Below are 25,912 nucleotides of genomic sequence, written 5' to 3'. Positions count from 1 at the left end.
TTATTGCATTGTGGGGCTAGACTCTTTGGAAAACAGAACAATGGCTGCAGAGCCCCAGCTTGCACACCAGCAGGGAGAAAGACAGGGAAAAAAAAAGCCCCAAATTCCAACCAAAACCACTTGCTTCCTTCCACCCTTCCCCCCATGCTATGGGGTGTGTTCAGAGCCAGCTTCCAATGCCTTTCCCACCTCCAGACAAAGCTTCCAGGGTTCCATGCTGTTGCCCAGCAGCCTCAGCAGCGCTTGTTCAAACATTCCCAGTGGTTTTGGTCCTGGCCCACTCACTGTGCTTGTTTTAGCACATGGAAGATTTGTCCTCCAAGGACTGGGGGTGCAGAGGGTGCTGGGTGTCCTCTGTCCCCTTCTCCTGTGACATGGAGCTGATGGGAGCAAGTTATGGCACACATGGACTCCTTTACCCATAGAAATGCTTGCCATGAGTTTTAGATGTTCATATCTTGTTCTGGCACCAAACAAGGATCCTGACTGAACCTCCAGGCTGGGAATTCTGTAATGCACAGCTTGAATTTCCAGTACTTTCTAAGCAACGCCATTCCCAAATTGGAACAAATAAACACAAATTTCCTGGGCTTCTTTTAACCTAAATCCTTGGAACAGTGAGGATTGTGAGAGTTCAGATGAAGGCATCTTGATCAAGTCTTCTAGGAAAACACTTGTCCTTGGAATGCACTCCCAGAAGTCCCTGCTGCTTTGGGAAGGCCTGGCTGAAATGGGGTCCTGGTTTATTCCTGAAAGGAATGGTTTTCAACACCTCCAAAGCTGTGTGTGTTCTTCCAGGGCCTCACCACAGGCTGGCTGTTAGATGTCATCACCTCCATCAGCTGTGTTCCCACCCTCTGGCTGGATCCCTCCCATCCCAGGGGAGGGCAAGGAGCAGATGGGATGAGGATTCCATAGCAGGTTGATGATGGGAGGGAATACAGGGCTCAGATCCATCATGCCCTGCAGCCTTGTCTGTGTTTTCTGTCCCTCCACAGCCTGGGCTGGCTGCACTGAGAAACACATGCCCCATCCCAGGCTGGATGGTGAAGTTTTGGGGCTGCTCCAAGGAGTTTCAACCCATAGTATGGGGGTCTTTGGAGGAGAGCTTTGCTCCCAATGGCCTCTGTCACACCAAAGGCTGCTCCCAACTCTGGGAAGTGGGTGAAAATGTTCCCAAACAGCCATTTTTCCAGGGAAACCTCTGAAAGCAAGCTTGGGTTTTTTGCAAAGAAAAATCTTGTTTTTTCACATGTTTATCTCCCTCTGAGCCTTTCTGCTCCAGGGCTGGGCAGTGGAGGAAGAAGGGAGAAGGGACTGGTGCCAGGAGAAGTTTGCTGGGTTTGGAGTGGCAACCTCCAGCTGGGAAAGAAGGTGAAGCAATGATTTTTTGCTGGAATCCTGACTGTGATTCCCAGCCAGGAGTTGCCATCCCATCCCTGCTCCCTGCATTGCAGGGGCTGGTGGAGCAGCCCCCAGGGGCAGGGCAGAGGTGGGGGATGGCTGATACCCACTGCCTGCCACCTATCCCTGCTCCTGGCCAGCAGCCAGCTCTCCTCCCCTTTCCTCCTGCTGACCTGGGAGGTGAGCAGGAAGGGAAGAGGGCAGCGCTGGGCACCGATGGCCCTGCGAGGAGGGAGTGGCCAGCACGGCCCTTCCCTGTGCTCAGAGGCTTTCCAGGGAGCTGCTCCTTCCCATGTGGGAGCAGGAGGCTGCTGGGAGGCAGATCCCCTCACCCCCAGTGCAGCCCCTGGTGTTAACAAGCACGTCCTAAAGTCAGGAATTCAAACATCTGTGGCTGTGACACTGTGACCTGTGAGGATTTGAAAGGATGGGGTTTGTTTAGTCCTGAAAAGCCACAATGACACCAGTGCAGGCGCCGAGTGCGTAAGAGGTGTTTACAGGGATAATCCCGCTTCCTTCCAGATGGATCCCATCAGCCCCACTTTTTTCCCCCCCTCCCACCCCAGCAGACACCAGAGCCTGGTTTTTGGCAGCTCCTGGAGCCATCCAGCCCTTTGTCTCCCAAAGGACACAGGTGGAGATACCAGCCTTGCAGAGGGAGCTGATGTCCAAAAGGAAACAGGGTGATGCCCATCCCATCCAAGTTCCCCATGGGATGGCTGAAGGAAAGAGCTGGTGCACGAGGACATTGCCTCACTGGAACTAGTGAGGATCACTTGCTGGATCAAGGCTTGGGTGTCTTATCTGAGCCCTTATCCAAGACAGCAGCAGCAGAGCGGGCTGATGGAAACCATGCATGGAAAACAAAGCCTTGCCCAGCAATCCCTGAAGATAACAGGGATGGATCACTCTGGGAGCTGGCTAAAGCTGCCAGAGGCTTCCATGTGGGTTCATTCACCCTCCTGCAGAGCCCAGAAGTCCTCCAAGGAGAAAATTGAAACCATCCCTCGCTGATGGGATACACACTGGCGCCCGTCCCAAGCTGTGAACGGAGCGGGAGAGCAACCAAATTTGGGAAGGGATAAGCTGTGCATGTGGCTGCTCTTGGAGTGTGTGTGGAACAGGAGCCCAGCTCCCTGTTCTGAGGCAGCTGGACTACTGTCCCCAGCTGCCACACCCAGACAGGCCTCACCATGAGGCACTTGAGGGTTTTGGGGAGAGGAAGAGAAATTCTGGGGCTACAATGTGTTGGAGGTGGATGCTGCCACCATAATCCTTTGCTGCTGGCCACCACATCCAGGTCAGACACTGATTGTCACTGCCAGGGAGTTGCCTTGGGGTGGAGGTGCCAGGTTTGGGTGCATTGCCCATGGACACCAATGGAGATGAAGCTGTTCCTTGGGGTTCTGCACTTTTGGGGGATCCCCACTGCCCAGTCCCTTGTGGAAACTCAAGAGCAGCAGCAGGGTCAGCTCTGTTCTGGAGCATTCTCCAGACACACACAGGGAGCTCAGGGGCAGGAAAAAGGCTTTTCCAGAGCTGTGTGAAGTGGGCAAGCTCAGACTTGCTCATCTGTCCAAAAGATGACACATTTCTGGAGCAAAAAGCAAAGCAAGCTCTGCTGTTCCAGGCCTCCCCGCCAGTGTTTGCCACCTGGGTCTGTCCATTGTGGGTGCCATCCCTGCTCCATCCCAGCCATGGGCATCCCACAGCATCCACACTCAGCCATCCCAGCCAGAGCAGGGAGCTGCAGCTCAGGGAGAGGGGATTGAGATCAGCAATCCCTCCAAGTCTTGGGGACCACAGTGCAACATCTGCAGGCACCAGAGAGGCCCTGAGTGTGAAACTCAAAGCAGAGCTGGGAATGCAGCGGTTCCTCCCAGCTGGAAGGGATTGCATGCCTTTGCAGGCAGCAGATGCAGCATGTGTGACCTTGGGCACTGCCCTGGTGTCCCTGGATGTGCCTGGAGCACTCAGCCCACAGCACAGCTCCTGCCAAGGGCACTGCTCCAAGGGCTGAGCCATGACGTTGCCGGGCCTCGGCCGTGTTGTTTTGGATTCTCCGGCCTCTCGGAGCCCGCCAAGGGTGGGGAGCGCCCCAGCCCCTGCCCCAGGAGCCTGGGGGAGGCGGGGGCTGCTCCAGGGGTGGCTGGGGGCCAGGGTGATGAGATGTGACCTCCTCCTCCATCCCTCCAACCCCTAAGGTCATCCTCGCATCCCTTCTGTCCTCATCTCTTTTCCCATCTTCCCTCATCCCACCCTCTCTTGCTCACAAGGTGTTTAGAAAAGAAAGAGCTGGAAGCTAATCCAGGAAAGCCTCTATCCTGTGCTGTCCCCAGCCAGCTCCTGGCTCCCTTCCTGCTGCCAGAGCAGTGGAGATGCACAGGAGAGCTCAAAATCCACTTTTGGGTGAAAGGGAAATGTGGCCAAGAGTTTCTTATCAACACAATCAAAGTTTAAACAGTCAGAGTGGAGGTTTTAGCTCAGATTTGGATTGTGGAAAACTGTCCCCTCACAGCTGTGTGTACTTGACCTCAGCATCTCACATCGAGCAAGGAAATTAAAAACGTTGAGAAAATTACTCAATTGAGTCAAACCAAAGCTGGGAGAGGGTTGAAATGAGTTCAGGAGGTGCAAACACCACCAGTGTCTTTCCAGGGACCTGGAAAACTTAGCACACAACCCAGGGGCTGGCACAGGGGCTGGCAACACCAGCGAGCCCACCCAGCAGCAGCAGCAGCCATGGCCCAGGATGGATCCACAGCCCCACATTGGTGCTGCCAGGGGAAACAAGAGCAGCCAGAGGTGTGGTGGGAGCTGATGGGCAGTTTTATTACACAAGGTGTGACATCCTCCCTCCATCCCCACTGGAACAGGGATGAATGAGGGTTTAACACCATCCTTTTAACCATTCCATGGCTGTTCCTCCTGCTGCTTTCCCCCATGCCTCTCCCCCGCCATTTTCCCATCCATGCCCAATGTTTCTGTGTGGATCCCCAGTGCATTGCCTGAAGTGAGAACCATCCACAGGGCTGGGGGCTGCTGGAGAGGTCAGCCCAGCTGGGACAGGACTGGGAAGCCACTGGTGTCCTTGGGGAGCAAAGCCTGCGGCAATGGGGACGTGTATCCCTTGTCAGGGATGGGCTTGGTCCCTGCCTCCACGGAGGGATGATGGATCCAGCCTCTGTCTCTATGCAGGGATGATGGATCCATCCCTGCCTCGCCAGGGTGATGATGGATCCATGGAAAGTTCCTGGGTCCTTGGGAAGATAATGGATCCATCCCTGCCTCCACAGGGTGATGATGGATCCATCCCTGTCTCCACATGGAGATGGTGGATCCATCCCTGTCTCCCCAGGGTGATGATGGATCCATGGAGAGTTGCTGGATCCTTGGGAAGATGATGGGTCCATTCCTGCCTCCACAGGGACATGATGGGTCTGTCCCCTGCCTCCATGGGGTGGTGATGGCTGCACGAGGAGATGACAGGTCCATCCCCTGTGTCCATGGGGTGACATGGGGCATCTGCCCACACTAGCAGCTCCGTCCCGTGCACAGGAAGATGCCCAGGGCCATGCCCAGCAGGCCGAGGCTGCCCAGCACCAGCCCCAGCACCAGCGGGGTGCGCGATCGGCCACTGACTCTTCCTGCAAGAGGCGAGAGGGACAGAGGTGACAACCAGGCCGCGCCACCATGTCCCCATCCCCATCCCCGGCCCAGCACGGACCTGTCCTGGCACTCTGATCCTGCAGGAGGCTGACACAGGTGGTGTTGAGGAAATACTGCAGGTCCTGTGTGGTTATGGGGTATTTCATCAGCTGTGTCTGTGCAAAGGCGGCCACCGGGAGCTCTCCGGGCCAGCGCCGCTCCCAGGTGGCACTGGGGACATGGAAGCTCAGGAACGCCGTCCTGTTGAGGGTCACCTCATAGAAGCTCTGGGCCGTGCCGTTGGGGTAGAGGCGGCAGCCGAGGTGGCAGCACAGGTGATGGGTGACTGCAGGGACAGAGGGAGGGGACAGGGTCACCACGCTCCCGCCCTGGGCACCAGCAGCAAACTGGGCACGGAGTTCACCCAGCCTCAGCACCAGCCACAGCTTTGCTTCCCTCGGTTTGAGCATGGCAGTGACCGGGATTATTTCCCCTCCTTTATCCCCACACAGCACAGATTCTGCAGAGAGGGAGGCTCTGGGCACAGAGCTGCTCGTGGCTCTTGTGGATGGAGCAAGACACCGGGACACGGACACCAGGACAGGGACAGGTCATGCCTGAGACTCTGCGGTGACACCGGGCTCCCCAAGGGTACAGGAGTGTGGGGCTGGGGCAAAACCGGTTTGGGGGTAACTAAGGAAAGGAAAGGAAAGCACACCTCGGGCAGGAGCAGCAGAGGTGACAGGGCTTGTGGGGCAGAGCGAGCAGGAGCACAAAACCATCGGCAGCAGCGTCCCACAGCTCCCACAGGCTGCGGGATGCAGGCGGGATGCAGGCAGGGTATCAGTGGGATACAGGTGGGATGCAGGCAGAGCACAGGCAGGGAGCAGACAGGGTTCCTACACCTCACCACCACACAGCCCCCAGCCCTTTTCCTGACGAGCAGCAACAGGTTGAGCATCATCCCATTCACAGGGTGTGCTCCGGGTAAGAAATTCCCGGCTCAGCAGAAGGGCTCCCTTTGCCCACAGGGAGGTTTTGCACATGGCTGTGTCCCCATCCCTTCGCCCATCTGTCCCTGGTAGCACGGAAGAGGCTCTCGTTCCCCGGGGCACCCACCCCCGTCCCCCGGGCACCACTCACAATCGGTGGGTCTCTCCTTGTTGAAGAGCATCACCAGCTGCCTGAAGTTCCCCAGGTAGGCGATCACCTCGTCCTGCCGCCGGGCCCAGGCGTCCGGGGACTCCAGCGGGATCACCTGGGTGACATTATTCCCTTCCAGGACATGGCTGAGCTGCCCATTCAGGCTGGCGTTCCCCCGGAACATGGAATTGCCCTTGTAGACGCGGGTCAGCTGCAGCATGGTGAAGGCGAGCGGAGCTGCGGGAGACGCGGGACATCAGCCACCGTCCCGTCACCCTCCCTGAGCCCCGTGTGTCCTCACGCTGTCCCCAACCAGCCTTACCTGCCTGCTCAGCCCCGCAGCCCAGGATCCCGGCGAGCAGCAGCAGCCGCAGCATCGTGGGGACGGGAACCGCGCTGGGGACACGCTGGTGGCCCGGCTCGGAGCTCAGCCTGGGCACGACGCTGGGGACACGCTGGGGACACGCTGGTGGCCCTGCTGCTGTCCCGGTTCGCAGTTCAGCCCCGGCTCTGCGTTCGCGCTGCTGTCCCGGCTCGCAGCTCAGCACTGACACGGCGCTGGTGGCCCTGATGCTGTCCCGGCCCGCAGTTCAGCCGCGGCACCGCGCTGGGGACACGCTGGTGTCCCTGCTGCTGTCCCGGCTCGCAGCTCAGCCCCTGCCCCGCTCCGGGCTCGGATCGCTCTGCTGTCCCCGCTGCTGGCCCGGGGGATGTTAAGCGGGCCGGGGAGGGAGGTGGAGCTGCGGGGGGAGGAGAGCGGGACTCCGGCCAGGTCTCTCCCATTTCCTTAAGCCGAGCCACCCCTTCCCTGCCGGATGTGCAGGGCCCCGCGGTGCCTGAGGATGCAGGATGAGGCTCCAGCTCCTCCTGGCACAGTTGGAATTGGGCGAGCTGCCAGCCCCTGACTCAGTTTCCCCATGGGCAGGGCGCTGTCCCACTCCCCTGGGGGAGCAGAGGGAGCAGGGGGAGCAGGGTAATGGGGACCATTGGAGGGAGCAGCCTCCCAGCACCTCACTGCACCCACCTGCATCCCATTCCCTGAAGGGTTTAGGGTCCCATGGGGTTCCCCCTGCTCGAAGGGACACCTCAGGGTGTCACCTATAGGATCCCATCCCCTGCGGAGAGGGCATCCAGCAACAGGACCCCCCTCCCTGGAAAGGGGTGACACTGGGAAGCTGAGATGGGCAGTGAGGATGAGAAATCAATGGCAGGGCCAAACCTCCATAGGTTTGTTTTTTAATTACATCTAAAATAATTATAAATTTAAAATTTTAAAATGGGAAATTTGTGCTAAAAGGTCCAGCTTGTCTCATCGGCAGAGCATGGCACAGCCTGGCATGGAACATAATAGCATCAATGCCATGGCATGGAGTACAGGCATGGAATGCTCTGGGTGGGCAGAGATCTGAAAGCCCAGCTCATTCCATCCCGTGCCATAGTCAGGGACACCCAGGTTTGCTCCAAGCCCTGTCCAACCTGGCCTTGGACACTTCCAGGGATCCAGGGGCAGTCACAGCTGCTCTGGGCAACCTGTGCCAGGGCCTCCCCACACTCACAGCCAAGAATTTCTTCCCAGTATCCCATATGAACCTATCTTCTGGCAGTTTGATGCCATTCCCCCTGTCAGGGCCCTTGGGAATATTCTCTCTCCATGTTTCTTGTTGGCTCCTTCAGGTACTGGAGGGCCACAGTGAGGTCACCCCAGAGCTTCTGCAGGCTGAACAGTCCCAGCTGTGCCAGACTTTCCTCCCAGCAGAGCTGCTCCATCCCTCTGCTCACCCTGGTGCCTCTTCTGGGCTCTCTCCAGCAGCTCCAGCTCCTTCCTGTGCTGGGCCCCAGGGCTGGGGCAGCTCTGCAGGTGGGGTCTCACCTGAGCAGGGCAGAGGGGCACAATCCCAACCCCTTTCCTGCTGCCCACCCTGGGATCAGCCCAGCACAGGGGGGTCCTGGATGGGGCATGGCCAGCCCTCACCACCTGCAGCCCCAAGTCCTTCTCCAGGCCTGCTCCCTTTGCTCATCCCCAACCCAGGGGCAGCACCAGCACCTGGTGCTGTCAAACCTCAGGAGATTCCCATGGGTCCCTTCTGGAGCTTCTCCAGGGCCCTCTGCATGGCCCTGCCCTTCGGGAGTGTCACTGCACCCTCAGCCTGGTGTCACCTGCAAACCTGCTGAGGGTGCCCAAACCCTCTGTGCCACTGATGGAGACCCCAAATGTCGCTGGTCCCAGTGCAGAGCCTGGGGCACCACTGGTCACTGATGGCCACTGTGAGCCACTGCCCCTCTGGATGTGACCCTCCAGCCAATCCCTGATCCATGTGACAGCCCATCCATGGAACCCAGCTGTCTGCAATGCAGAGAGAAGGATGTTGGGTGGGATTGTGTCCAGGCTGTACAGAAACCAGGATAAATGTCATCCATAACCTTTCCCTTGCCCGCTGAGGGAGTGACTCCATCAGAGAAAGGCAGGGGGCAAGTCAGGGGCAACTTTCACTCGGGGACAGCTCCATCTTCCCGAGCACAGAGGGGAGGCTGGCGGCCGGCAGCTCCGCGCCCCAGGCTCCTCCTTTCCACCTTTTTTGAAGATGGGGACAAGGAAAACCTCTCCGTTTTTTTGCAATCACCTGGGCCTGACCGGACACCCAGGACCTTCCAAACATCCTGGAGATCAGCTGGGCAGCTCCATCAGCCAAATCCTTCAGGACTCAAGGACGGATCTCCGGCAGGATGGCGCGGTGCGGGACGGCGGGGCATGTCCCCACTGCCCGGCACGATATAACAGCGCACCATGTCGCGACACGGAGCGACGTGTCCCGCCGTCTGTCGCTCCGTGGCGGCGGCCGGGGCGTGTCCCCTGGCTCGGGGCGTGTCCCCTGGCTCGGGGCGTGTCGCCGGTCCGTGCGTGTCCCGGGGCGTGTCCTCGGCGGCGGCGCCGGCACCGGGAGCGCAGCGATGGCGGCGGCGGCGGAGCTGGAGCGGCTGCGGATGGCGGGGGCCGGCATGGCCATCGCCGTCCTCACCAGCGGCGGCGACGCGCAAGGTGCGCCCGGCGGGGCGGGGGGCTCGGCCCGGGCCCGCGGGGTCCCCGCGTGTCCGTGCCCGTGACCGCGACCGCCCGGGGCCGGAGCCCGCGGCCCGCGCTGCTCCCGGGCGGGCGGATGGATGGGGACCCCCCTGCCGTGTGCCCGCCCCGCGTCCCCGTCCCTGGCGCCCTCGGGCCGTGGGAGGGCAGGGGCCCCACGGGGGGAGCCCACGGATGGGGTGTGCCCGTCCCTGTCCCCATCCCCGTTTCCCCCCGGGATAAGCAACTCTCTCGCTCCCGGGCTGTTTCTCGTCCCCGGCTCTGCGCTGAGTTTCCCCGGTCTCAGCCCACGTGGCTCCCCGCCCCCTCAAGGGGACACCTCAGGGTCACCTATGGGATCGCATTCCTTGTGAGATGCAGGCTCCCATGGGGTTCCTCCCGCTTGAAGGGACACCTCAGGGTCACCTGTAGGATCCTATATCTGCAGGATTCCATGGGAATGCTCCACTCACATATCACTTTTCCAGGCATGAACGCCGCTGTCCGCGCTGTCACCCGCATGGGGATATACGTGGGAGCCAAGGTCTTCCTCATCTACGAGGTTGGGGCTCCCCCCTGCTCCCCATCATGGCTGGGGGGATCTCCCCCCCCTTCTGCTGGGGTACCTTTCACCTCCACCCTCTGCTTCTCCACAGGGCTACGAGGGGCTGGTGGAGGGGGGTGACAACATCAAGCAAGCCAACTGGCTCAGCGTCTCCAACATCATCCAGCTGGTGAGGGCCACCATGGGGCCGCGGGACTCCAGCTCCCAGCCCCCCACAGGTGTGTGACAAGCCCCGTGTCCCGTTCTGTCCCCAGGGCGGGACGGTGATCGGCAGTGCCCGCTGCAAGGCCTTCACCACGCGGGCGGGCCGGCTCCGCGCCGCCCGCAACCTGGTGGAGCACGGCATCACCAACCTGTGCGTCATCGGCGGTGACGGCAGCCTCACCGGGGCCAACATCTTCCGCTCCGAGTGGGCTGGGCTGCTCGAGGAGCTGGTGCGAGACGGTGGGTGAGCCCCTCTTTGGGGTGGTGAGGCCTGGAGGGTCACCCCAGTGCTGTGACCCCAAGGAGGCCTGGGCCGTAGCCCCGTGATGGTGCCCTGAAATAACCGGTGTGGTGGCTGTGACCCCCTCCAGGGCAGATCAGCGAGGAGGTGGCGAGGAAGAACTGCCACCTGAACATCGTGGGGCTGGTGGGCTCCATCGACAACGACTTCTGTGGCACCGACATGACCATCGGCACCGACTCGGCGCTGCACCGCATCATGGAGGTCGTGGACGCCATCACCACCACAGCACAGAGGTGAGGGGGATGGGGGGCTGGGGGCTGCAGCGCCCCGGCCTTTGCACCCACCCACCCACTCACCTTCTCTTCTCACCTGTGTCCTTGCAGCCACCAGCGGACGTTCGTGCTGGAGGTGATGGGTCGCCACTGTGGGTAAGTCCCTGTGGGTGGGGAAGCCATTGGTGGGATGGGATGCCACATTTTGGGGCCAGTGCTGCCCACCTCCATGTGCCCCCAGGTACCTGGCGCTGGTGTCCGGCCTGGCCTCGGGCGCTGACTGGCTCTTCATCCCTGAATCCCCTCCGGAGGACGGCTGGGAGGACCTCATGTGCGAGAGGCTCGGGGAGGTGAGGGGGGGTTCCTGCCATCCCATCCATGCCCTGTTCCCCCTGGGGAGTCCCTGCAGAGGCCCAGGCCGAGCCCTGCAGCCGTGCCCGGCCCCTGCGAAGCTTCGGGAGCTGCCGCCATTGTCCCTGTGAGCCGGGGCACTCAGCCGAGCGCAAATCCAGCCCTCGCGTGCCAGGGGCAGCGTTGGCTTGGCGGCTCGGCTGCCCGTGACCTGAGCACCCCCAGGGCAGCACAGAGGGTGGGAAGGGGAGGGCAGGGCGCTCACACATAGCTCAGGGGGTGGCCCTTTGTCCTCCCCTCGTGGCAGACACGCAGCCGGGGCTCGCGGCTCAACATCATCATCATCGCCGAGGGCGCCATCGACCGCAGCGGCAAACCCATCTCCTCCAACTACGTGAAGGACGTAAGGGACAGCCCCGGCACCACCCTGGCACCCACAGACACCGACGGGTCCCCAACGTGGTGTCCCCTCTTCCCCACAGCTGGTGGTGCAGCGCCTGGGCTTCGACACGCGGGTCACCGTCCTCGGCCACGTGCAGCGCGGAGGGACCCCGTCCGCCTTCGACCGCGTGCTGGTAGGTGCAGGGGAGGACACAGAGAGGGGGAACCCTGCTCCTGCCATCCTTCTGCCCAATGGAAAGGGGTGAGGCTCACATGGGCTCGGCCCTGCACCCATTTCTCCTCATTTACTCCAAATTTCATGGATTTTTAAATAAGCCCATCAGCTTTCCAGCAGTGAATCAGCAGCCATGTGGTTTCCAAACCTGTGGGAGTATCCCTGAGCATCCCACCCAGCTGGCACTGGTGGGCCCTAGTGTCACAGGGGTGCCCATGTCCCTTTGCAGAGCAGCAAGATGGGGATGGAGGCGGTGATGGCGCTGCTGGAGGCCACGCCAGACACCCCAGCCTGTGTGGTCAGCCACTCCGGGAACCAGTCGGTGCGGCTGCCACTCATGGAGTGTGTCCAGGTGGTGAGTACCAGGGAAGCTGGCTGGGGGGTCTCACTCCCCTCCCTGTGAACGTGGGTGTTATGGTGTTGCATCTTTCCCCCTCCTCAAGACAAAGGATGTGCAGAAGGCCATGGATGAGAAGAGGTTTGACGAGGCCATCCAGCTCCGTGGAAGGTGAGGAGGAGGGACCAGGACCAGGGGAGACATCCCTCTTGGATAGAGGCTTCTCCTTCTGGGGACGCTGTTGGCTCCTGCAACCAGAAGGGTGTCCCCAGTCACATCCAGGGGCAGTGGGGAGACTTCCCCTTCTCCCAGACGTGCCTTGCAGACACATCACCGTGTCCTTGCAGGAGCTTTGAGAACAACTGGAACATCTACAAGCTGCTGGCGCACCAGAAGCCGGCTCAGGAGAAGGTGAGGGGTGACGGGGAGCAGGAGGGTACACTATCCCTGCTCTGGGGACATGTGGGGATGTGCTGTTCCCATCCCTGTCCCCGCAGAGCCCCTTTAGCATGGCCATTCTGAATGTGGGAGCGCCGGCCGCCGGCATGAACGCTGCGGTGCGCTCGGCCGTGCGCATCGGCATCTGCCAGGGACACACCATCTACGTGGTCAATGACGGCTTCGAGGGCCTGGCCAAGGGGCAGGTAAGGAGCACCTGGGATGTCCTGGAGGATGGGATTGGGCTTGGGGATGGGGGGATTCTCCCCTCCCCTAACTTGTTGGTGATGCCCACAGGTCCGCGAGGTGGGCTGGCATGATGTGGCAGGATGGCTGGGCCGTGGTGGCTCCATGCTGGGCACCAAGCGGTGAGTGCAGCCCTGGGGACAGGAACATAGGGGAAGGGTGTTCCCACCATCCTCACCCCACTGTCTGCCCCCCTCCCCCACCACAGGACGCTGCCCAAGACCTGCATGGAGAAGATCGTGGAGAACGTGCGCAAATTCAACATCCAGGGGCTGCTGGTCATTGGGGGCTTTGAGGTGAATCAGTGGGGACCATGGTGGCTGTGGGCATCCCAGAGGAATCTTTCTGGGATGCAGACCTGGCTGCAGGGAGGGCCAGCATTTCCCAATACTTTGTCTGCTTGCAGGCGTACGAGGGGGTGCTGCAGCTGGTGGAGGCACGTGGCCAATACGAGGAGCTCTGCATCGTCATGTGCGTCATCCCCGCCACCATCAGCAACAACGTGCCCGGCACCGACTTCAGCCTGGGCTCTGACACGGCTGTCAACGCTGCCATGGAGGTGAGGGACACCAACAGGGACAGCTCACTGTGCTCCACCGCCTTCCATCACGGCCTGGAGTGGCCAATGTCCCATGCAAGGTGGCTTTCCCTGGTGTGACCTCCCCCTGTCTGGGCGCAGAGCTGTGACCGCATCAAGCAGTCGGCCTCGGGCACCAAGCGCCGCGTGTTCATCGTGGAGACCATGGGGGGCTACTGCGGGTACCTGTCCACGGTCACCGGCATCGCCGTGGGCGCCGACGCCGCCTACGTCTACGAGGATCCCTTCACTATCCACGACTTAAAGGTGGGCGGGCAGGAGAGGCTCTCTGGCTAAAATGAGAAGGAAAATTGGAGAAGGGAGGGCTCCAGAGCAGGGCAGGAGCTGAAGGACATGGCCATGCTGGGTTGATGTCAGGACAGGAGGGCTGTGGGATGGCTGCTGGCATCTTGGTGTTCATCCTGCAGGCCAACGTGGAGCACTTGACTGACAAAATGAAGACGGATATCCAGAGAGGGCTGGTGCTGCGGTGAGTTGGGGGCACTTGGGAACAGTCACTGCAAACCCCAGCCCCGTGGCAGGGAGCAAGGCTGGAGCTGAGCCTTTCCCATGGCCAGAGAGGGGTCCTAGGCATGGTGAGGTTTGGCACTTGGCCCTGGAGACACTGGGTGCCTCTCCAGCCCCAGGGTCGTCCTGGAGACACAAACTGGGGTTCTGGGCCTCAGGGAGAACAAAACACCACAAAAAAGGTGTTATGGGAAACAAAGGGAGATCCCCTGGTCATGCCAGGGGAAGGAGCAGCCCCCCAAACCCTTCCTCTGCTCCCCAGCAATGAGAAGTGCCATGAGCACTACACCACCGAGTTCCTCTACAACCTTTACTCCTCCGAGGGCAAAGGCATCTTCGACTGCAGGATCAATGTCCTGGGCCACCTGCAGCAGGTACAGAGGTACAGGGGACAGGGTGGCAAGGGCCCTGCTGGCCCTGAGAGCTGGGCAAGGCCTGACATCCCCATTTCTTTGTCCCCAGGGGGGAGCCCCGACCCCCTTTGACCGGAACTACGGGACCAAGCTGGGAGTGAAGGCGGTGCTGTGGATGTCAGAGAAGCTGCAGCAAGTCTACAGCAAGGGTGAGCCGAGGGCTGGGGATCCCACAGGGCGTAGGGAAGGCTGGTGGCTGCTGCTCCAGGCTTCCAGGCTTGGTCCCCAGTGAGGTGGCCAAGGTCAGCAGTGTCCTTTTCCCAGGACGTGTGTTTGCCAACTCTGGAGACACTGCCTGTGTGATTGGGCTGCGGAAGAAGGTGGTGGCCTTCAGCCCTGTGACAGAGCTCAAGAAAGTCACGGATTTTGAGTAAGTCCCCATGCCCCAGCGGTTCACCAGCTCCTGGGGGAACCTTCCTGGGGTGTCTGCTCCAGAGCTGTGTCCCCTGCACAGGCACAGGCTGCCCCAGGAGCAGTGGTGGCTGAACCTACGGCTGATGCTGAAGATGCTCGCCAACTACCAGATCAGCCTCACCGAGTACATCTCAGGCCAGATGGAGCACGTCACCCGACGCACCCTCAGCATCGAGAAGGGCTTCTAGTCCCACCAGCCTGGCCCACAGCCCCCGCCATGTCCTCTTGTGCCCACATGCTGCTGGGGAAGCACTGGTCCCCTCTGTTCTCAGTAGCCCTGTAGCTTTGCCATCGACCCCTTACAGCAGGCAGAGCCTGGTGCTGTGTCCCAGAACGGCACAATCACTGCTGCAGGTTCTGGTCCCTGTGCGGATGCAGAAGAGTTGCTTGAGCCAGCCGTGCAGCCCAGACCCTTAATCTTCCCTTAATAGTTTATTATTATTTAATCTTGGGGTATTTTGAGTCCTTATTTAGCGGCTTGACCGCCTGAGCCAACTGCTGCTGCTTGTAGTCGCCTGCCCCACATGCGGGAGGGGAGCGAGGAGGATGCAGAGCCATCAGAGTGGGTTGGAGCAGTTCCTTGGAGCTTCTGGGTGTCCCTGTGGAGCTCCATCCCCCATGGGGGTCTCGAGGGCTGAGCACGGGGGTCCTGGCGAGCCCCTGTCCCCTTGCATGACGCTTGGCTGCGACCGTCACCACGTGGCTGTGGGCGCCGTGTCCGTCACCTCACCCTGGATCCTGCACCGCCCGCGGCGCTGCTCCTCTCCTCTAGAGATAAAACCTGCTGGAGCCAAACCTGCCTCCTGGAGTGGTCATTGTGGGGGCAACGGGTGGCAGGACAGGGCTGGGGTGGGGGGAACACCAAAGCCTGATGGGTTTCTCAAGCCGGGTTAATGTTGGGCTGGTTTGCCCCCAGGCAGGCTGCAAGGCCGGATAGCTCAGTCTTTTATGGGGACAGACTCCTGAAATCCCAAGCAGCTCATAGCCACTGGCAGTCTTAGCAAGCTTAAGGGATATCAGCTCTTTTAGTGATTATCAATCAGCCCTTTGTGATTCTAGCTCCTAGCTTGCAAGGTACTGCAGGCAGGCTAGCAGACTCAGGGTGAGAGAGGAGAAGGCTATTCTGGGATTCCACAGTGATGTCTTTATTGGATGTTCTGCAAAAGGTTCCAGCAACAGCTCTTCTAACCAGAATGGGCTAAAACAGCTCATTACATAGGATATAGGGGGATCCAAAATTGTCCAATAGCAGGGGTTAAGGAGAAGTGACCTATGGGGTTACAGAGAGATAAGCTGGGGTCAGAAAGGTGGAAAACGGGCTTGCCATGACTTGGCATTTCTTATCTTCAGGCCTCTGCCTTCCATGGGGCCCTAGCAGGCCCTGTGCCTGCTACATTGGGCCAAGACATTCCCTGGTTTTGTGCATCCTCAAAGCCTGGGAGAGTGGGACCACAGGCGGCTGTTCCTCCCTGTCCAAGTTGTGGTGGGTGCAAGGTCAGCATCCTTTCGCAAATGCTTTGCGATTCCAGAGAAAAATCACTGGGTTCCCACCTCCAGGGAACCACCCAAGTGCTTTAGGGTGGTGCTGGGCTTGTTTGTGAGGCAATTTCTCACACTTCTGGCCGAGCTCGGCATGCTCAGGCTGTGCCAGACGGTCACAGGGAGCCCCTTTCCCAGGCCACTTCCCTCCTGGGGCTGCTGGCTGACGGCTCCAGCCTGTGGGACAGCATCAGCATGCATCACAGCCTTTGGGGTCAAGCATTTTGTCCTCCCCATGGAGCTGTCCCCGAGTGAAAGTTGCCCCTGACTTGCCCCCTGCCTTTCTCTGATGGAGTCACTCCCTCAGCGGGCAAGGGAAAGGTTATGGATGACATTTATCCTGGTTTCTGTACAGCCTGGACACAATCCCACCCAACATCCTTTTCTCTGCATTGCAGACAGCTGGGTTCCATGGATGGGCTGTCACATGGATCAGGGATTGGCTGGAGGGTCACATCCAGAGGGGCAGTGGCTCACAGTGGCCATCAGTGACCAGTGGTGCCCCAGGCTCTGTACTGGGACCAGCGACATTTGGGGTCTCCATCAGTGGCACAGAGGGTTTGGGCACCCTCAGCAGGTTTGCAGGTGACACCAGGCTGAGGGTGCAGTGACACTCCCGAAGGACAGGGCCATGCAGAGGGCCCTGGAGAAGCTCCAGAAGGGACCCATGGGAATCTCCTGAGGTTTGACAGAACCAAGTGCTGGTGCTGCCCCTGGGTCAGGGCAACCCCTGGGATCAATCCAGGCTGGGGATGAGCAAAGGGAGCAGGCCTGGAGAAGGACTTGGGGCTGCAGGTGGTGAGGGCTGGCCATGCCCCATCCAGGACCCCCCTGTGCTGGGCTGATCCCAGGGTGGGCAGCAGGAAAGGGGTTGGGATTGTGCCCCTCTGCCCTGCTCAGGTGAGACCCCACCTGCAGAGCTGCCCCAGCCCTGGGGCCCAGCACAGGAAGGAGCTGGAGCTGCTGGAGAGAGCCCAGAGGAGGCACCAGGGTGAGCAGAGGGATGGGGCAGCTCTGCTGGGAGGAAAGTCTGGCACAGCTGGGATTGTTCACCTGGAGAAGCTGAGGGGTGACCTCACTGTCAGTACCTGAAGGAGCCAATAAGGAAGCTGGAGAAGGACTTTGGACAAGGGCCTGGAGTGACATACCAAAGGGGAATGGCCTCCCACTGCCGCAGGGTTGGATGGGATAAGGGGAAGGAATTTCTCCTGTGAGGGTGTGGGGCTCTGGCACAGGTTGCCCAGAGCAGCTGTGGCTGCCCCTGGATCCCTGGGAGTGTCCAAGGCCAGGTTGGATAGGGCTTGGAGCAACCTGGGCTAGTGGAAGGTGTCCCTGCCCATGGCAGGGAGTAGAATGAGATGGGCTTCCAGGTCTCTTCCCACCCAAAACCATTCCATTGTTTCAGTGCTTTTCCCCTGACTAAACACATTTTAGGCTCTGGAGGAAGATAGTAATTTTTATCTCCTCCCTGGACCCATAACTAGCAGACCTTGCTGATGGAGGCAACATTGCTGCTCTTGTAACTACCTGCTTTGGAGACCCCAGGCAGAGACCTGGCTTCTCCTGGAGCTCCATTTCCTGGGTGGGAAAGGGGCTCTTCCACTCTCCCATGTGCCACTCCACTTTGGGGGAGCCCCAGCCCACTCCTTCCCTCCCTCCCTCAGCCATGGCCCTCACACCTGCCTCACCAGCAGCCTCTCAGAGTCTCTGAGGGTGGTTTGAAGGGAACAGCTCAGCACAGCTGCTGGCATTTTCCAGAGTTGGAATCATCTGCATTCACCGCTCGATATTCCCGGCGGAGGCAGGGCAGGGTGACAGCAGGTCATGTGGAAAATCTGTCTGCAGCACTGCCCTGCAGCAAACAGGTTTAGGGTGTGAATGGGGACAGGGCTCAGACCAGCTGCATGTTGAGGGACAGGAATCGCTGCAGCCCCCACACCTCATTTCCACCAAAAAAAAAATACCTGGAGGGCCAAATTCCTGGGAGAAAAGGGACAGGCACAGCCACTGAATTCCGAGGATGAGCAGGAGGGGCGTGACTGTGCTCCCAGATTCCCAGCACATCCAGCCCACCCTGAAGAGAGGGCAGAGCCTCCAGAAGCATCCTGCAGGGGAAGGCAGGCTGCCAGGGCCCTGGAGGGGCTGAGCTCCCGCTGGGGATGCTGCAAGGAGCAGTTGGGAGCCCCGAGGGCAGCACCAGCAACAGCCAAGGATGTCAAGCACATAGGCAAAAAACAGCCCAGCTTCTCCAGGAATTGTGTCAGTGTGGCCTCAAGGGCACAGTGATTGCTCCACCAGCCCCATGACCAGGTCCTGATGGACACTTCCTCTGATCACTAACATCCCAGAGAAGCTGGGGGTCCAGCTCACCCCAACAGCAACTCCCTCGTTCCTTGACATGGACAGGCCAGGGGCCTGGGAGAAGACTTGCACTCAGCAGGGTGAGTCTCCCAGGCCCTGGATGTCAAAGTCTGGGACATCATAAATCACACAAGTGCAGCTGGGTTTAACGCAAAAGGCAAGAACAAAGGTCTTTAGAGGAGTTAAAGACATCAGCAAATCTCCCCCTGAGTGATGAGGGTCAAGCTGTGCCTGTTCCCACCAAGGTCAGGCAAACAGGCTTGTGGACACAAGGAGGCTGTCACCATCCCTGAGGAGCATTCCTTCCTGGTAGCACAGCCTGGACACTGCTCAAACAGGGACTGGGGCCATGGAACAGCCACATCACCAGTGCAGCACTGGGAGACAGGGAGGCCTCGTGTCCTGTATCTCAGGGACACATCCTGCCCAGGTGGCTCTGCACTGAGCTTTGCTCAGCACCTCTTTTGCTGCCTGCCTTTGCTGTGGCTGCAGGAAGGTTGTAAGGCAGCCCAGTGGCCCTGCAGGCAGTGCTGGGAGCAGGCTCACCGTTCCAGAGGCGCAGTGAAGCGGGAAGGCACAGCCCTCCTCCTCCTCCACAGTGCTCACAATGCACTCCCTGAACCAGAGGTAATGGAGCAGTGCCCCAAGCCAGGCCTCTGCTGAACTCCAGCCACCACTCACACAGCCTTGAGGGATAATTGGGTTTATTTGGTATGTCACAACAGTTTAGTTTGCTCTTAACAGCTCTACAAAACTTGGTAAATGCAGTTTTATCAGTTAAAGAGCAACACCCACCCCGGATGCCTGTCCAAAGCAGGCAGAATGGTCAGGGCCTTTTAACTGGGATGTTTCTTTAAGCTGCTCTAATGCCTGCAGGGAATGCTGGGGTGAGAGTACAGCTGAGCATTCAGGATGTGGGAGTCATTCCTGGTTCACCTAGGCTGCTCTGAGCTTCTCTTTGGGCTGCCTGACCGGCAGGCACTGCATACACCAGGAAGGACCTGAAGAAGTCAGCCAGGAGCTGGAAAATAAATTAATAACTGGACATTGACCTTCAGCACCTGCACAGATAGGTCTTGGTGACCATCTCAGGCAATGTCTCCCTGTCAGACTCTACCAAAGCAAATCTCTGTGGTACAAACTGCCCTCAGAGGTGCTGTGCACCCCCAGGCTGGCTGAAGGGTGGAGTCCCTCCCAGCCATCAGCAGGCTCTGCTCCCCCTCAAATCACAGCACCTCTGGCTGCAGCCCTGTTCAGTTCTGCCTTGCTGATTTGCCTGCAACTCCCACCCAAGAGCCCCAGCCACGCAGGGTACAGTGTCAGAGCCTGCTGCAGTGGCAGGGAATCTCCAGAGAAGCAGCATCCCATGCCATGCCCGAGGCTTTGGCTGCAGCCAGGGGTGTGGGCAGGACAGCACCGTGGGGCTGGGGCTCCAGGGAGGCTGGAAGGGGATGGCTGCTGTCACTCCTCCTGCAGCTCCTTCTTCTGCAAGGCCTGGAGCCTCCTGGCCACCGTCTGCTGGATGATCTCCAGCTCCTCTGCGTCCAGTTCCTTCATGAGAAGCAGGATGGCATCCAGGACGTTGTTCTGTGGGGATAAGGCACACACTGCTTTGGACCAGCCAGCCAGGACAAGGACACTCGATTTTCCCTGCTCTCTCTAGGAACTCCTCCACCACCACCACCACCACCACCACGACTGGCAGCAGTTTGGAGCAGCCACCTGCAGCCACCAGACCGGGACTAACACCCACAGCCGAGCCCTCGGGGCAAACACAGGCAGGGAGAGGCACGTGATGAGGCTGGAATGCAGGACAAACCCATCCTGTGCTCTGCCCACAGCCTCTGGCTGCCGGCCACGCTCCAGCCTGCCTTCTGTCAGGAAAGGCACAGCCAGGAGCGGCTGCACTCGCTCTCCAGCGTGTGTAGGATGGGAAAGGACAGCCCTGCTCTGAGGAATGAGGAGAGCTGGTGCTCTCTGCAAAGGACCCTTGAAGGTCTCCAGCCCTGCCACCACCACAGGACCAGTGCCAATGCCAGGTCGTGGCTCTGTCAAATCATGTCCTGAAGAACTCCAGGGAGAGATTCCACAGCCTAAATAGCTGTCCTTCTAGGGAGAATCTTTTGCCCAACATCCAACCTGAGCCTCTTCAGCTGCAATGGGGTACTACTTCTCCCATTTTTAAAGGTCAGAGACAGTGGGGCTGCTCTAGGCAGCTATGGGTTAGATCTTGCTCTGCTGATTGATGCAATGGCACTGAGTCCAGCACTCTGCAATTCCCAGCTGAACCACCAAAATCCAGATTCATCCAAGGCTACATGATGGAGGGGGCTGAGGAACCACTTAAGTTTCCTGTTAAGCAGCCACTTCCCAAGGTTTGACCTCCTCTTGCTAAAGAAACACTTCCTAATATCCAGTCTGAACCTGCTCTGGCACAGCTTTGAACCATCACCATGTCTTCTATCACTGGATCCCAAGTAGAAGAGCTAAGCACCCCTTCCCCATATCCTCTCCTCAGGAAGATGCAGAGGGGCATGAGATCACCCCTCGGCCTCCTTCTCTCCAAATCAAACAAACCCAGAGCCCTCAGCTGCTCCTGGACATTTCTTCCAGCTCTGTTCCCCTCCTCTGGGGACATCCAAAGTTCTTCACATCCTTCAACACTGGGGCTCAGCCCCGCGTACAAGGAAAAGCAATTTGGTCTTTAAAAGATACTCACTGTCTTCTTGCAGCTGCAGTCTGTCTCTTGAGTGGAAAAGGAGGAGTATTTATCCCTGGGAACAAGCTTCATATCAAGCTCATCCTGAGTTTTGCTTAAAAAAAAGGGAGGAAAAGCAAATGTTATTATGACCAGGTGGGAGAATTGCCAGGCCAATCCTTCCTCATCACAGGCAGCCATGCAAGGAGAATCCAGCTGGAGGACCCCAGGGAATGGAGAGGATCCACTCCTGCCTGCACAAGCAGCTGATGAGCCCAAGCCACCCCCAACAGCAGAACCAGCCCCACAGAACCAGCACAGCTCCACTGCAGCAACCAGCACAGTGGGAAGCTGCACCGGCTGTGGGCCTGGAATGTCAGGCTCCTTTCTTGCTACACACAAATTCAGCATCCCAGCCATGCTGGCAGCTGCCCAGCCCTCACCTGGTGTCCTCCAGGCAGCAGCTGAGCAGCTGGCTCTGGGGCTCCGTGGTGGCTCCAGCGGTGCTGGAGGCGGTGCTGGGCCAGCCGTTCTCCACGGGGCTGCGGGCCGGCGGCGCCGTGATCTCCACGCCATCCACCAGCGCCTGCGACAGCTCCTCCTCTGTCACAGCTGCAAGGGACACAGCAAATGCCTGTTGCTACCAACTGCAGCAGCCCAAGGGGATGGCATCTCTAGCAGGGCAGGTTCTGCTGCTGCAGAGAGTGCAGGAGAATGCTGGAAGCAATCACCAGCCTCCCAAAGCAAGAAGGGTATCAGGGAGGGATGCAAACGTGCTTTACTATTTCTTGTCTCTGGAGAAGGCTCCAAAAGCAACCAAATTTCTGCTACTGGATGGAAGAAAAAGAAAACAGAGAAGCTTTTCTACAGCAGCAGATCCAGTTATAGAACCTTTGTCTGGCCACAGCAAAGAGAGAGCTCTAAAAACCACTAATTAGTGGTACTGTCCAAGCTATAATGAGGCACTCTGTTTTGTTACCATAGGGAAGGGATAGTGAAGGGAAAGGAAGGGAAAAGAGGATAGGGAAAAGGGGATAGGGAAGGAAAAAAGGGATAGGGAAGGAAAAAAGGGATAGGGATAGGGATAGGGAAAGGGGATAGGGATAGGGAAGGGAAAAGGGGACAGGGATAGGGAAAGGAAAAGGAGATAGGAAAAGGAGAAGGAGGAAGAGGAGGCAGATGGGAAAGGGGAAGATAAATGAAAAGGGAAGACAGAGAGAAAACAGCTTAGAAGCACCAGATTTAACTCAACCCCTAACATCCCCTGACTAGCAAAACTCAAAGGATGCCCTCAAGAGGAGCCAACACATCCCCTTTTCCCAGGTGGCACTGGCCTGGGGCTGCTTGCAGGTGACCAGAGCCCACCCTGGTGGCCCGGGGCTGTGTGCAGGTGACCAAAGCCCACCCTGGTGGCCCAGGGCTGCGTGCAGGTGACCAAAGCCCACCCTGGTTGTCGAGTTTCTGCAGGCAGGGCAGGTTGCGCAGCACGGTCATGCGGTAGCGGTGCGGGTCGGGCCCGCAGCAGGGGTTCTCTGCCAGCCACAGCACCCGCAGCCGCGGCAGCGTCTTCAGGTAAAACAGCTCATCCAGGCTCCTGATGTTGTTCCTCCTCAAGTAGAGCTCGCTCAGGTTCTGGCACTGGTGCAGCGGCTCCAGGTCTGAGATGCCATTCACACTGCAAAGACACAGTCAGAGCCCATCCTGCCCCATGCCCCTTCCTGCAACTGCCTCACCCCAGCAGGGCACAGCAAGGGGCGTTCAGCCCACGGCTTGTGGCATTTCATCTTTGTCAGCAGAGGGAAGAATTGAAAGAGCCCTTGCTCCACCCTGCTGAGGATGACAAAGAGCCTCTTCTTTCCCCAAACCTGCCCCCTTTTCTGTAGCAGCTCCTCAGACCCACCCAAGGAGAACCCACGTAAAATTCCCAAGTTAAAAGGCTCCAATTCACAGAGATTCGCTCCATGGGATCCCCAGGACAGGTGAAAGTTGAGCATATTACGGAAAGGGAAAGCTTTGAGAGATCCACAAAATATTTCAACAAGTATTTTGGAAACAGGCCACATAGAGAGGCCAAGAAGATCCCTGTCAAAACTACGGAGTAGAATTTCAGGAGCAACAATCCTAAGGGGTTTTATCACTTGTCAAAACAGAGAATATTTTCTCAAGAGCACAGGGAGTAGTGCAGAAGAGCTGTTGTGGAATAATCCTGTCTGTATCTCTGCTGCTTGAGAAATGGGGCACAAAGAGCCAGGCAGCTCACACACACAACCCCAGCAACATGGAAAGAAACAACCCCCAGGAAAAGGTGATTTCCCTGCCCTCTCCAAAGCTGGCAAACTGGCATTCACCTGAACGTGATCACCTCGATGTTGGGCAAATCCCGGCATATTGATATCTGAGCAGGGAGAGACAGAAACAACAAGTCGGCACTCATGGGGGAAAATATAAATAAACCAAATTGAAATCACAAAAAGCACCATCAGGAATTTGGGTTTGCTTCAGTCTAACCCGAGCTTAACAACACCAGAGATTTTCTGACACAGAGAGTGCAGCGTCAGCAGCTCCTCCAGCCTCTGCTCAGGAGTGGAAGTGCAGATACCAGGCAGTGTCACATTGTTCTTCTGCTCCAGCAACTCTGCAGCCTCCACATGCAAGAAAGGCTCCCTCCCACCCCTGCCAGCCCTCCCCTAGCGACAGAACCTCATCCAAAATCACCACAGAGGCAGGACTCAGGGTCCTGCTCTCCGAGACTCCATGCTGGACCTCGGAGAGAAATTTTCCAATGTGGAAACAGCATCAATCACTTCCTTTTTAATGGTGTGAGATGCTAATCAAGCCTGAAAAGTCCTGCAGCTCACAGGCACCAGGCCAGACCGAAGCCAGGCCCTCCCCAGTGCCCTGCCAACCCCATGGCCTCCACGGTGTCCCTGCTCCAGCTGTGGGCCCAGGCTCCTCTGGCTCCTCCAGTACTTACATCCGTCAGGTGGCTGCCCCTGCAAGAGGAGAGGGGAGTCAGGGAGAGCACAGCTCAGCCTCCCCCTGCACCCCCACAGCCAGGTTCACAGCCCCAGCCCCCGCCTGGCCCCACCAAACTGCTCTAGCACAGTCTGCCACGGGCCTTGCTTTGCCTCCCCTTCCCCATCCCGGCCTGACACCCAGCTCCCTCCTCCATCCTTGTCTCTCCTCCCCATCCCTGACACCCAGCTCCTTCCCTTCACCCTTGTCCCCCCTCCCCAGCCCTGTCTGAACCCCCTCCCCATCTCTGCCCGTGTCCCCAGCCTCACCGCTGCCTATCCCATCTCCAACCCTTCCTCTCCCCTCTCCATCCTGCCCTGCCGCCCCTCATCCATCCCTGCCCGTGCCCTCTCCTGATCCCAGCCTGTGCCCCCAGCCCAGGCCTGCCTGTCCCTCCTCCATCACTGTCCTCTCAGCCTCACCCGAGCCTGTCCTCCTTCCTCACCCCTGCCTGTCCCCCCTCATCCCTGCCGTCCCCCGGCCCCCTGTCCCTGCTGTCCCCGCGCCCACCAGCAGTTGAGGCGGCGGACGCCGTCGAGCGCGGCCGCCTTGGCCTGCGCCAGCACGGCCGCCCGGCTCAGCCTCATGCCGGGCCGGGCCGCGGCTGCAGGGGCGGCTCCGCTGGGCCCAGGCCCCGCCCGGCCGGGGCGGCTCCGGGGCTGGATTCGCCTCCTCCTCCCCACCCCGTCGCAGCTCCAGGCCTGGATTCGCCTTCTCCTCCTCCCCGGCACGGCCGCAGCTCCGGGGCTGGATTCGCCTTCTCCCCGCCCCGCCGCGGGCCCGGCACCGCCGCTGCCGCAACGGGCGCGCGTTCAGGTGGTTATTGGTGTTTACGGGTAAATGCTATTAGCCGTCTAATTATGGTTTATTAGAGAATGCTTTGTACACAGAGCTGCGCCTTTGCGGGTGTATGCTTATGAGGAAGGATCACCATGGAATCGTGGAATGGTTTGGACCCATCTCGTTCCAAACCCCTGCCATGGGCAGGGACAACTTTCACTATCCCAGGTTGCTCCAAGCCCCGTCCAGACCGGCCTTGAAGATGTCCAGAGTTGGGCACAGGTTGCTTCTCTAGGCAACCTGTGCCAGGGCCTCACCACCCTCACAGGGAATTTTTTTTCCCCCTAATATCTAATATAAACCTACTCCTTCAATTTGAACCCATTCTGCCTTGGAATAACACGAGCGTATCATTTTATACACTCGTGTGTGGTTTATGTGACTTTACACATATATTCCCATATACCCGTCTATCTATGCATGTATGCAGTGTGCATAAATAAAATATATCTACATTTGCTACAATAAATATATAATTTTTGCCCTCTCACCCGTCCCTGCCTGCTCCCCATCTGCTCCCCTCTCCTCAATAAGCTCCTAAACATTCCAACAGGTTATAGTTCAGCCCTTGAACTATTGTACAAATAATAGTTATGACTATTGCAAGAATGACTAATACAGCACTACAGTTTCTTACTCCTCTTATCCCATGTGGCAATAAGAAAACTAACGCTCACCTTTGACTCAGCCTTGGGACTCAAGTGGCTCAGGACTCGTTTTTACAGAGCCAAAGTAATTTAGGAATCTTCTAGACTCCTGGGTTTCTACACCACTGTATGATATGGGAAAACCTCCAATTTATATCTTCAGGGGTGTAACAGCAGCAGGTGGTTAAATGGGAGAGCTGGAATAAAAAGATCTGGAGAAGCAGTATGGTTAGTCAAAAAAAGGGATTAATTCAGAGTTTCCCAGCATTTTTCTGTGTGTTTCCACCTCATTTGGCAACAGAAGCAACTGCAGGATGGAGGCTGGGTGTTCCATGTTTGGTTGTGTGGGTGTTT

At 58.6% G+C, this 25,912-nt stretch overlaps 3 protein-coding genes across 3 annotated transcripts; 1 reads left to right on the top strand and 2 right to left on the bottom strand.

Moving 5' to 3' along the window:
* Nucleotides 1-4,309: 4,309 nt before the first annotated feature.
* PROCR (protein C receptor) lies at nt 4,310-6,751 on the bottom strand. Its single transcript, XM_058812536.1, has 4 exons — nt 6,518-6,751; nt 6,196-6,432; nt 5,132-5,398; nt 4,310-5,051 (listed from the first exon to the last, which is right to left on the bottom strand). Exons 1-4 carry the CDS (start codon nt 6,570-6,572, stop codon nt 4,939-4,941), a joined length of 672 nt encoding a protein of 223 aa, XP_058668519.1. The 5' UTR covers nt 6,573-6,751; the 3' UTR covers nt 4,310-4,938.
* Nucleotides 6,752-9,132: 2,381 nt separating this feature from the next.
* On the top strand, nt 9,133-15,243 carry PFKL (phosphofructokinase, liver type). Its single transcript, XM_058812623.1, has 22 exons — nt 9,133-9,232; nt 9,742-9,815; nt 9,910-9,987; nt 10,073-10,262; nt 10,394-10,559; nt 10,650-10,694; nt 10,780-10,888; nt 11,197-11,292; nt 11,372-11,464; nt 11,735-11,860; nt 11,949-12,013; nt 12,190-12,253; nt 12,340-12,486; nt 12,578-12,648; nt 12,735-12,822; nt 12,933-13,085; nt 13,206-13,370; nt 13,532-13,593; nt 13,894-14,005; nt 14,094-14,193; nt 14,309-14,414; nt 14,499-15,243. The coding sequence occupies exons 1-22, from the start codon at nt 9,145-9,147 to the stop codon at nt 14,644-14,646; spliced, it is 2,346 nt and encodes a 781-aa protein (XP_058668606.1). The 5' UTR covers nt 9,133-9,144; the 3' UTR covers nt 14,647-15,243.
* A 3,823-nt stretch (nt 15,244-19,066) lies between these two features.
* Nucleotides 19,067-24,769, bottom strand: CFAP410 (cilia and flagella associated protein 410). The gene is made up of 7 exons (XM_058812413.1): nt 24,582-24,769; nt 24,031-24,049; nt 23,405-23,451; nt 22,502-22,731; nt 21,500-21,668; nt 21,078-21,171; nt 19,067-19,945 (listed from the first exon to the last, which is right to left on the bottom strand). The coding sequence occupies exons 1-7, from the start codon at nt 24,656-24,658 to the stop codon at nt 19,820-19,822; spliced, it is 762 nt and encodes a 253-aa protein (XP_058668396.1). The 5' UTR covers nt 24,659-24,769; the 3' UTR covers nt 19,067-19,819.
* Nucleotides 24,770-25,912: the final 1,143 nt, after the last annotated feature.

Source organism: Ammospiza caudacuta, chromosome 11 (genome assembly GCF_027887145.1).
Source record: "Ammospiza caudacuta isolate bAmmCau1 chromosome 11, bAmmCau1.pri, whole genome shotgun sequence".
Lineage (NCBI taxonomy): Eukaryota > Metazoa > Chordata > Aves > Passeriformes > Passerellidae > Ammospiza > Ammospiza caudacuta.
The sequence above is the reverse complement of the archived record's forward strand: the minus strand, read 5'-3'. Positions and strand labels throughout refer to the sequence as shown.